Source organism: Dysidea avara, chromosome 10 (genome assembly GCF_963678975.1).
Source record: "Dysidea avara chromosome 10, odDysAvar1.4, whole genome shotgun sequence".
In the NCBI taxonomy this organism is placed as follows: domain Eukaryota; kingdom Metazoa; phylum Porifera; class Demospongiae; order Dictyoceratida; family Dysideidae; genus Dysidea; species Dysidea avara.
In genome coordinates this window covers 6,825,577-6,837,441 of record NC_089281.1, presented here as the reverse complement: position 1 = coordinate 6,837,441, position 11,865 = coordinate 6,825,577, and the positions used below count along the sequence as shown (strand labels likewise).

General features: G+C 38.3%; 2 protein-coding genes across 2 annotated transcripts; one reads left to right on the top strand and one right to left on the bottom strand.

The window, feature by feature from the left end:
- The first annotated feature begins 3,997 nt into the window (after positions 1-3,997).
- Positions 3,998-5,254, top strand: LOC136268836 (E3 ubiquitin-protein ligase TRIM71-like). Its single transcript, XM_066064300.1, has one exon. The coding sequence runs from the start codon at positions 3,998-4,000 to the stop codon at positions 5,252-5,254; it is 1,257 nt and encodes a 418-aa protein (XP_065920372.1).
- A 3,259-nt stretch (positions 5,255-8,513) lies between these two features.
- On the bottom strand, positions 8,514-11,235 carry LOC136236380 (tripartite motif-containing protein 2-like). Its single transcript, XM_066026520.1, has 2 exons — positions 11,132-11,235; positions 8,514-10,966 (listed from the first exon to the last, which is right to left on the bottom strand). Exons 1-2 carry the CDS (start codon positions 11,225-11,227, stop codon positions 8,735-8,737), a joined length of 2,328 nt encoding a protein of 775 aa, XP_065882592.1. The 5' UTR covers positions 11,228-11,235; the 3' UTR covers positions 8,514-8,734.
- Between the last annotated feature and the right edge of the window lie 630 nt (positions 11,236-11,865).

Below are 11,865 nucleotides of genomic sequence, written 5' to 3'. Positions count from 1 at the left end.
CTTCAGTGTGTGATACTTGGTGTACACATGCAGAGATTAGCTACATGGATGTGTAGAAACATGGGCACCATGAAATTGTGTACCTGTAATTCAATTAATACAAATGAAATTTAGCACATACGTTAGAATTTAAGCTGCACAACAAAATTCTCTATGAAAACCAAAAAATCATTGTGCTAATAATCAGAAAAAATCTGGATCCTCTTGTTTCCAGTGTCACTGATATAAACACTACCATTAGGGCTACAGGCTGTTGCACAAGGAGATGACAAACAATCAGCAACAGAGTCACCAGACCCAAAGCATGCAGTGTACAAAGAAACCAAAGATTGATACACGATTGTTATCACTATGTGTTACAAAGAATAAAGCCACACTAGATGGACGACTCAGTTGACTCCTACCAGTGCCTTGTGTACCAAACTTGCCCACATACATACCATCAAAGGTAAAGATGGAGATACAGTGACAACCATATTCAACAACAAAATATCTGATTGTTACTGACTTCACTGCAATAACTACTAGACCAGATAATTGACCATTCCACCCTTGCAAACTAGTAAATAGTCACCACTGAAGTCAAACTTTTGCACCCTGCCATTGTCACAAGTTATCAATGCTAACCTTGCAGGACTAACTGTTTTCATTACCTGCACATGTTTTCTTAACTGGTCTTGGCTGTCAAATATGCACTACAATTGTTGGAGAAATAGCCCACACACTATCCTTACCAAATGCAATATGCCATGGATGGCCCATCCTGGCTTCCATCTTCGTAGGCTTGTCTAATGTCAAGCATTGATGTACCTGAACACTATAAGTGCTTCCTTCAACATGTTCACCATCAATACGCACCAACAAACTCACCTTTCCAGTTTGGTTGGCTGCAGTAGATGCAGTATAGGTACCATGTTGGTTGTCTCTTACTGGTGTCTTCTGTGTTTGGTTGCACCTGTACTCTAATGGAGCTAAATTTAGGATGGTGATCATGATTAAACATTGATAGAGACTTCTTTTCCAACAGGTATCCATTTAGGAACATCTACTTTGGTGTTGTGAGGCTGAGCATTGTTGTAAAATAAGTAGGAAAATTGTGGAAGAGCCACCATGTAAGTTGATGCTAAGGCCATTTGCTGTTAATTAATGTTTCAGATCCCCTTCCCGCATTATATGTGCTTACTGCCTGAATTTGGTCATTACTATGAGTTTTCACCATCATCACCATCTCAATGATTGTACAAATGAAATTGCTTACATAGAGAAAAGAAGGCTGGATGGGGCTGATGACCAACCTCAATGTCAAGGGACTTGAGCCCTTTCATTCTCAATAAGTATTAATAAAAGATTGAGATACTCTAATAGAACATTCGGGTGCCTGTAAGAATGTAATGAATGATGACAATGAGCTTAGTGGCCCACATTGGTTAACTTTCTGATCTGAAACAACGATAAGTGACCTTACCATGAGCAGCTACAACAAGATCTAAAGGTACTGTAGAGTTACAAGAAGGATCTACACAAAAGAAGAAAGAAGTCTCAATACAACTAGAGCAGATAGAGTTTACACAAGTACAACTGGAGAGTGTGATGAAGGAGCTGTGAAGAGTGGATCTGACCAAGAAACTCTGCTGATGAAGAAACAAGTAGCAGAAGATGTGAACAGGTTGAACATTGAGCCAATAGAATTAGCAAGCATGGAGTTTGCCCCTGCGGAAGATAATCCATACTTATTGTGATGCCAGCGCCTGACTACAAGGCATTAAAGCTCAGAAATGAAGGTATACCTTAATGTGATAAGAACACTAGCATGTGAAGCAGGCCAATCTAGGAAGTCTCTGGCATACCCCTAAGAAAGTTTTTAAAAGTTGGACTCCTTGAAATTAAATCTGAGAGTGATTAATTATATTGCATTAAATTATACTTCAAAGGTTAATGCTCTAATAGAGTATCTTGATCTTACTTGACCAGTTTCTGGAAACCTCAAAGCCTCTTTCGTAAATGATTTAACAAGACGTTCTCTCAACTAACCTGAGGCTAGTCACAGGCAATTTGCTAGGTATATACAATAGAACCTGAACGGATAGTATATAGCCAATAATCTGGCACCATGATGGACAATTGGCACCGTCTCAACAAACTTGCAACTATCACACTTTCTGCCTTTCAGTGAATATAATCCATTTGGGTTCATAGCTTAAAAGTATTCAGTGGCAATTAGCAACATTCATAACACGCTTGCCTTGCATTTCTATGGACAATTGTTAACATATCAGAATGCAGTTGGCGTAAGCCTATAACAGTCATAACCACTAAAGTAGTGCTGAGCATATGACAATATTTTAGTCAAACCGTGGTATCTGTTTTTGATACTGTCCAATTTTTTAAGTACTGCAAATACCATGAATTCTAAAACACCAGTCTTTTAGTAGCTAAAAACATACCCTGTGTGAAGAAGTCTACTTAAAGCACATGTGAATGAATATGTTCAACATAATTCTGTTATTAACTGAAATGTTTAGGGTTATTTCTGTGTCTAAGATACCATCATACTAAGGTATGCCAATAATTTAGTCATACCGCAATATATCAAGTTGACAATACCATACCATCTACAAAATATCAAAACCGCTCAGCACTACACTAATGTGCTGCTGACCACCTTACGCAGGCTATTTTACTCTACAAAAGCCACCTGTATGTAAAGGTGACTGTTATACACAGGTTCCATTGTTATGTAGCACAAGCAAACCCAGGGCATAGCTTGCAAGACTCTAACAAGAAAGACTTGCAAGAAAGGGACATTTCCGTGCAAGAATCTTGCAAGTCATTTCTCCAACCTAGCTACTAGGTTTTTTATCCAAAAATAGGGCCATGTTGTTTCATGGGGCCAACTGACTCACTTTTTTATAAAAATGGAGCCAAACACCATTGTAAACTCTAAATGAATGTATACAGCTACTACTCACTTATTCTAAAGAATAAGCAAATTTAGCAGGATTTTGAAGGAATACATTTTGTACCCAGTAGCTAGACCTACTTAAATGTATGAATTTTCCACCTCAAAATTACAGTATATACTCTTGACAACCCGACTCTTTGAGATTTTCATCCATGAAACAACTATAATCCAGTTGAAGTGGCCTAGTATGAAAGTGTTAAAATACTAAATTTAAGGGTAACTTGATTTCAATGTCAAAGACCTCACTGAGCACTCTGGCTTTTTGTCTTTCAACTTGTCAGATCTCACACATACTAGCTATGCATGCACAACTTTTGAGGCGATGACTTTACAAAGGACAGAAATGTACTGGCTACTATTTAATTGCAACAGACAGTCATCCCTTCCTATTTCCCCACTTTGGGATAGATTAGAACTTACTAGGTCTGTAATCCATGGAGTAGGTGGGGCCTTGGGTTGGGAAATATTAAAAAGCTTGTTCATAAGTGCAGTCATAAAAAAGGGTTGCTCTTCTGGGAGTACTACAACATGTTCTGTAGTCTGGCACCACCCCCGCACCTTTGCAAAAGAAGTAAGGGTGTGGTGAAACACAGATATCATATCGTTTCAAAAATATATATATATTCAATTAGACACAACTCAACTCAACCCAAATCACATCATAATCATAACTGCTGGTTGCGTCAGATGATTTCCCCTAAACTAATAATTGATAGTAAAGGGACACGCACACACATACACACAGTCAAAACATCTTCCTCCACATCTAGGGCCCAGTAGCGGAGGACAGTCTTTGCATTATATTTCCAAAGGCATATAGCTATGGAACGTCAAATGATTGTCCAACAAAAGATTACTTTTTGCCAAGGAGTGGGCGGCGCCAGACTACTCGTTCTTAGTTATTTTAACAGGGAGACAGCATCAACAAAGTATTGTTTCCTGAACAAACAAGCAAACATACATTTTTAAAGATGTTGTGGAGAAGAGCTCTGACCAAGAAGCATTGTCTGCAAAGAAGCAAGTATAATTGATCGCATGCAACAACTAACCACCAAGTGTAAGAAACTGAACACTCAACCTGTACAATCAGCCACAATGGAGTTTGTGTCTACCAAACAACCTCTTCCACAATTTGGTCAACTATTCACCCACGTTGATCCAGCTGTGTCTGAAATATTCAATCTGCCAAACCCTATTCCTTTTGGTAAAAAGGTAGAATTCACTATCTTCATGAAATATCATAATGGCCATCACTGTTCCAGAGGAGGTAGTCAAGTTTCTGTACAGTTAGAGTCCAGTAGTGGAGAAGTGACAGCTGTACAAGTCAGGGATAATAATGATGGTAGTTATGTGGCTTCATTTGCAACTCGAAATGTTGGAAAAGTGAAAGTCTCAGTTTCTGCTAACGGACAGCAAATCAAGGGAAGCCCCTACACTGTTAATGTCACACCCCCTGATTACATTAAAGTGACCAAACCCAGTAAAATAGTGAACAATGGTGGTAGCATGGTTAATCCTTATGGTATTGTATGTGGTAAGAATGGTGTTTGGGCAGTAGCTGATACCACTAAACACTGTGTGTATGTGTTTGATGGTCAGGATAATCTGATTAAGAAGATCGGTAGCCGTGGTAGTGGTGTTGGTCAATTCAATGACCCATGTGGAGTAATATTTGACTGTAATGATCACTTGTATGTGGCTGACTATGGTAACCACAGGGTACAGAAGTTTGATGTCAGTAGTAACTACATGTTCCAGTATGGTGGTGGTAAGGGATCTCAAGATGGTCAACTGAATAGTCCACGTGGTGTGACAGTACATGATGGTAGATTGTATCTTGCTGATTGTGAGAATTGTCGTATTTCAGTGTTCCAGATTGATGATCCATTTTGTTGTATTATTGGGAAAGGAAAGTTCAACAGTCCCCATGATGTAGCAGTTAAAGTGAACAATCAGTTGCTTGTTGTTCACTTTGGTGGTAGTTGTGTTCACACCTTTACACTAGATGGTTACTACATAACAAAGTTTGGTACATATGGAAGTGGTGTGGGTCAGTTCAGTGGTCCAGGTGGTATTGTTGTTGATTTGAATGACTTCATCTTCATAGCAGAGTATGGCAATAATCGTGTATCAGTCTTCAACAAAGATGGCAATTACATACATCACTTTGGGTCTTGTAGAAGTAATAAAGGTCAGTTTAAATGGTGTCGTGGAGTAGCCATCAGTCCTGATCACAAGATTTATGTTTCTGGCTATCATGGCAAAAGAGTCCAAATCTTTTCAGTCAACTGATCATAATATTGGAGACATTTTCATACACACCAGTACATACAATAGTTATAATATGATTATTAGTTTGTGTACAGAATTTTGTAGTTATGTTATATACACTATTGGAATATTTTTTTAATTTGTTGGATCAAAAAATATATGATAATAAATAAAATAAACAAACTATAGAGCATAAAGAACTGTTTAGAATGTTCGAATTACAACTGTGGCAGTACCATGAACCATCTATATAGCTAAAGAATTGTATATGCACAGAATATACACTCAGCTAGACAGATATATAGGAGCATCACTAAAAGTACAACTCATAAAAATTGTTTATAGCTATATACTCGTGATCAATCCTTACAATACTTTTTCAACTTTCAAAAACTGATTGTTTCATTATCATATTATCTCTTGTGCTCAACACTTTCCTATAACACATCAATGTCAATACACTATACACATAGACACAATATGTGACCAAATTTTGGAAAATCACCCTTATGGTCGTGCCTGAAATAATTAGAATTTCTGCAACTAGCATAGTGCTGTTAATAGCAGAAAACACTTTTCAAATATTTCTAAATTTTTTCTTGTAATTCAATGTATCTATAGTTTATTCTATCCTTAAATGGGTAGGACTTTAACTTATAATGCTAGCTGTGTTTCAGAACTAAATATTCAATGTGTCAAATGCACCCATAAGGGTGATTTTCCAAAATTCGGTCACATATGTCAGTGTACCTTTCCCACACTTGTCTACATGGTACCAGCCACGTACAATACAAGCTCCATTGTGACAATAATAAAATGATCACATATTCATACATGTATACGCACACTTCATTAACATAACCACACTTACACACTAAACAGGTTAGACACCCACTGATTATACTGGCATAGTTTGAGTATAAGGTGTGTATGAAACATCAAGCAAATAACCTACCATATATAAACATAATAATCATCCCAGGCAATGTATATTGCATGTCTCTCATCAGCCACTTCATAAATTTTGATGCAGGAATGGAATTTTGAGCACTCATATGGGCTCCCTGTATTCCCACTTGACTATATCTATTATCCCAGATCTCATTTGTGAGCGTTTCAATATCAAGACAGACTAGCCTTCGTTTAGAACTAAGAAATTTCTTTCCTGCTTCAGAAATATGGTGTTGTGACAGATAGCATTCTTCTGTTGCTGTGATCTTCCATTCAATAATAAAAACTGAATGACTGCCCATGTTATACCAAGAGTACATGATAAAAATAGGCAAACTATTAACCAAATTTACAGAATGTACAAAATCTTACTTACCCCAAAGTTATTTAACCTTTAGATGGTTTGATTGGATAATTATCACAAGAGGTCTTTATAATGACCAACTATATAATTATAATTCGTGAGGATGTTTAAAGGAAGCAATAAGAGTGTCGTGGAAAGCTGAACCACCTCTAAGTTAAATAACTACCTACAATGTGATTGATAGTACACCAATTTGTTCCCTGACAATATAACCAGCTATTTATCTTGCTGTGGTTGCTGCTGCTGTTGCTGCTGTGTTGCCACTGCCTGCTTACTGCTACCACTGCTTATTGCTACATGCTTGTAGTCTGCTGTTGCGGTTTGTTGCAGCTTGTTGCTGCATTAATTATTACAATGAATAGTGCTACCTCTGGGACAAAAAAATTTGGCCTCAATAGCAAGGTGGCCTTGTTATTGAGGCCATAAAGTACAAATAAGCTGTGTTTGGTACCTACTCAGGGGCGTAGGCAGGATTTCCAAAAGGGGGGTTCTGCCCTAAGTATAGAATTTCGTAGGTGTGCACATGTAAACACGTGTACACGTGTAAACATGTGTATTCTTATAAATTCATTCGCAATAGCGAGTAGAGGTACTTGAATTCCTCTGCCTGAAGACCTGTAGCTACCCATTTCAGTGGATTTGTGTAAGTTAATTCAGTTCTAGTTAACCAGTATCACGATTTAAAAAACTTAACTCTGAAAAGGGGGTTCGTCCGAACCCTTTGAACCCCCCCTGGCTACGCCCCTGCTACTAGAGGTGGCCACCATTACGAATTATTAAAGAGGTAGCTACTTAATGATATAAGCAGTATACACTGACTGCATGTGGTGGTCAAACAAGTGGCTAGATAAAGCCAGTTGAATGCCCTTTTACTTCATTCCTTGAAAGTCATAGCTAATACAGTGAACAAAATCTAAACCATATTTCAGTTCTTTTATAGACAAAACAACAGCAGAACATAAAATGCAAGCACACACATGCTTGTATGAAGTTTTTGTGCTACAAATTAACTACAAACTCTTAGGCCTCTTACATTCAGGAGTGCTACTGGTGGAATAGGCTATAAATTGAATGTTGCATGGGAGAGAATTTTCATTTATAGTACTGTAGCTTTGTCCACTATGTGCATGCATTACCCTCTGATGATTTATGACAATCACTACAACATCTTATGATTAACTATTACACTTACTTCTTGTTGGCTTTCTTCACATAATGTTCACTCAAATTGTCAAGACTGTATAATTGGCAGCAGTCAATTACAGAAGCACATGCTTCCATCAGCTGTAATATATTCTCATTGTATATCATATACATATACCAACAATGTGGCTAGTGGCTACCTCATAAATGTCTCCACATTTCTCAGCAGCATTGAGCTGCTGGTATGAAGACATCAATGTTAGCAACTTTTGTTGTTGATGGCGATCAGCTTTGCAATAAACTCTATCACACTGAACTCCATCTTTCCTATAACGCATGGTGATCATAGTAGAATTGCAGGGACTCTTAACATTATTATTTATTGTAAGCTGTGAAAGAAGCTGCTATTACACTTTATATTATGAGCACTCAAAGAACAATTGTTATATCTTTCCATGAAGACTTGCAAAAGACTGTAGCTGAAAGTTATGTTATAGCAGGCCAGGAGTAAAAATTTGGACAATGCATTTAAGTATCTCTATTGAACGCATACTGATCTAACTGTATGGATACAGATGCTTTCAGCGATATAAATAGTATAACCATCATATTACCAAAGGTGCATGAGCTATGATTAGCAATCCTGACTGCTTTATTAGAGTATAATGCGCCGGCAGAGATCAAAGTTAAGCTAGAAATTGTGTACCTGACAACTACCTCCAATCCATCACTGTGCATCAACTGCCTTCGAATGCATAACGTGGGTGTGGTAAGGCTCTTCCCAAGTCATTCGAAATCTCCACTCAGTCCACTTTCCACAAGTAATCTTTTACACACACCAAATAAGAAGTATGGAATGAAATATTCAAAATATCAAAGTATAATTATACAAACATTATGAAACATACTTACAGTTTGGTCAACCACACTATGCAAGCCAGTAGTAGACAATAAAAATCTTTACATTATAACTAAACGTGTTATAAAAATAACTACAATGCAGTATGATGCATTCACAACAAATGATCCACACAATCATTGTGTTAATAATCAGAAAAGATCTGGATCCTCTTGTTGTTATGGTCACTGACATAAACACTACCACTAGGACTACAGGTTATCCCACGAGGAGATGAAAAGTGACCGTCACTAGAGCCACTTGACCCAAAGCAGTGTATGAAGCCACCGTCTTTGTCAAAGATTGATATACGATGGTTATCACTATCTGCTACAAAAATAAAGCCATACAAATCAACAGCCACACCAGATGGATGATTTAACTGACCCCTATTGCTACCTTGTGTACCAATATTGTTCACATAGTAACCATCAAGAGTAAAGATGGAAATGCAGTGATGACCCCACTCAGCAACAATTATCTGATTGCTATTGGTGACTGCTACATCCCAGGGATTCATCAACAGACCCGATCCAAATGTTTGGCTAAATTGACCATCACACTGGAACACCGAGATGCGGTGATTACCGTTATCAGCAACTATTACTCTATCATTATGTACTGTGATGCCTACTGGATGGGACAGCTCACCTTTGCCAGATCCACGCTTGCCGAACTGCAGTAAATAGCTGCCATCGATGTCAAACTTTTGAACCCTGTGGTTACCATTTTCAACCACATACAAGTGGTTATCGGCATTAAATCCTAATCCTTCAGGTCTATTAAACTGACCATTTCCAACACAACTGGATCCAATTTTTCGTATTAGCTGGTCTTGGCTATCATATGTGCACACGCAATTGTTGCAAAAATCTACTACTGCCCACACACCATCCTTACCAAATGCAATACCCCATGGTTGTCCTATCTTCCCACCATCATTAACTATCTTACTAGGTTTGTCTAATGTAGAGTGTTGGCGTATCTGAACACTGATTGGGCTTCCTTGAAAGTATCTACCATTGATAGTTATTGACAACTTTATTTCTCCACTTTTATTGGCTACAAAAGATGCTGTGTAGCTGCCATCTTGGTTATCCTTTATCGGTACTGCAACAACACTTTCTGCTTTTGCTTGTGCCTGTACTGTGATGGTACTTGGTTTAGGGCGACGGTTATGACTATCCTTGGGTGTAATGCTGATAGAGACTCTGTTTCCAACAAGAACCTGCTTCATCACATCTACTTCAGTGTTGAGAGGGTCAGCATCATCATATAACAAATACCCAAACTGTGGAAGAGATACCTTATGTTCTTCTGCAGGGACAAACTCCATATTTGCTGATTCAACTGCTTTACTTTCCAATTTGGTGTAGTCACATGTCAACCTCTTTACATCTTCTGCTACTTGTTTTATCCCTAACAATGCTTCTTGGTCTGATCCACTCTTCACAGCATTATTCAGCTCCTTCACACTTTCCAGTTGGGCTTGTGTATATTCCATTTGCTCTAATTGTATTGAAACTTCTTTTTTCTTTTGTGTAGACACTCCGTGTAACTCTTTCTTTACATCTTCTCTTTGTTGTTGTAATCTTTGCCATATTTGTTCGTAGTAATCGTCAACTTTTCTTTCTATCTCAGTGGCCTGTGACCCAATCCTGTCCCTAGTGGAGGAGATTTTCTTGTGTGCTTGTGCTAGTTCATCAGTCATCTTCTCTACTGGTTCAATTATTTTGTCCAACTGTGCTCTATGTTTGCTAGCCATCTTCTTCACAGTGTTATGATCATGTTCAAAGTGTTCCTTAGTAGTACAGTAATGACACACTAACTGCTCACATGTTTCACAGTAGAAATTCAGTTCCATGTCATGTTCCTGACAGAGCAGTGGTTTGACTTTAGGTCTTACATTGACATTTATCTTCTCTGATCGTATCTCCTTTAGCAGCATTGTTTGATGACCCTGATATTCCCTGCTGTACTTGTGATGTTCAAAACAAGTGTTACACAGGAATTCAGCACAGTCAAGACACAGCACTATTCCTGGGTCATCCCTGACACATGTGTCACATCTCACGTCCTCTTCTCCCTGAAGTTTTTCCTTCAGAGCCATTTCATCAACAATGCGATTGATGAAGAAATTACTTGGTAACTCCCTCGGTCCTCCAGCAGGAACCACACTCATTTTCCTACACTCCGGACAAGTAATGTTGGAGTCAACCTGCAATTTTACGAGACACTCCTCACAGTATGAGTGGTAACAAGAGAGATATTTTGGCTTCTTGTACAGCTCACAACAAATTGGGCAAGTCAGGTGATTAGCCACCATCTTCATCTTTTCAGCAGCCATTTCACTTGAATGCTGAGTCTCTGTGAAACCCTATGAAGGTGAACCAGAGATAATAAACAGCCTCTGGGTGAACCAAGACGTGAATACAAAATAATATAATCGGGGTGGCGCTTAGTGATTTCCAATTATAAACGCCCCCCCCTGAAAATTATAGCATTGAGAATAGCTATTGGACAGGATGAAGCACAAGCAAACCTTAAGTTGATTCTCAGTCTGACAAAACTCGTGGCTCTTTTCACAAACTCTAAATCGGACACGCCTTGCATAATAATTTACAATGCCGGATATCATCACCGTAATCTTCCGTAAAGTGGTACGTGGGCTTTGGTGCGAATTACATACTCTAATATAGCAGTCATCCAGGACTGTAGCAAATGGGATTTTTTTCTGCAATCAGCATAGTTTTCAGTTACAGGTTTCTACTCCCTACTTCATGGGCTTATTATCAGCTTCCTTGCAGGTCCCTAGAGGGATAGTTGTCTAATAAATAAAAATAAAATGTCTACAACTGCACATGCTGGGGTTGGAACCACCTGCTTCATGTACTATAAGTTCCTCACTGTACCGGCAGGTACCAGCAAGTATTCTGGATCAACCAGTATACTGAAAGTTGCCATCAATAGCAAAATCCAGCCAATCATATCATTATTTTTCAATTAATTGGCCTCAATCATGATGGAATTATTTTGATAAAAATTACAGGCCTATATACCATATGATTCAGTGAAGTATCACGAATCTTAAATCTCCTCTGTCCACACTGTATAACAATCAGGTTTCACAGGCTGAGCCTTTCAACCTGAAATTAATACTAATAATGCAATCACATGCAGTCTATTCCTTGATCCAGCCCAGTAGTGATTGGGGCACCCGACCTAATAGCATCTGAAGGTCAAGTGCTTCTTTCACATTAGTTTTGTCCAGCACTT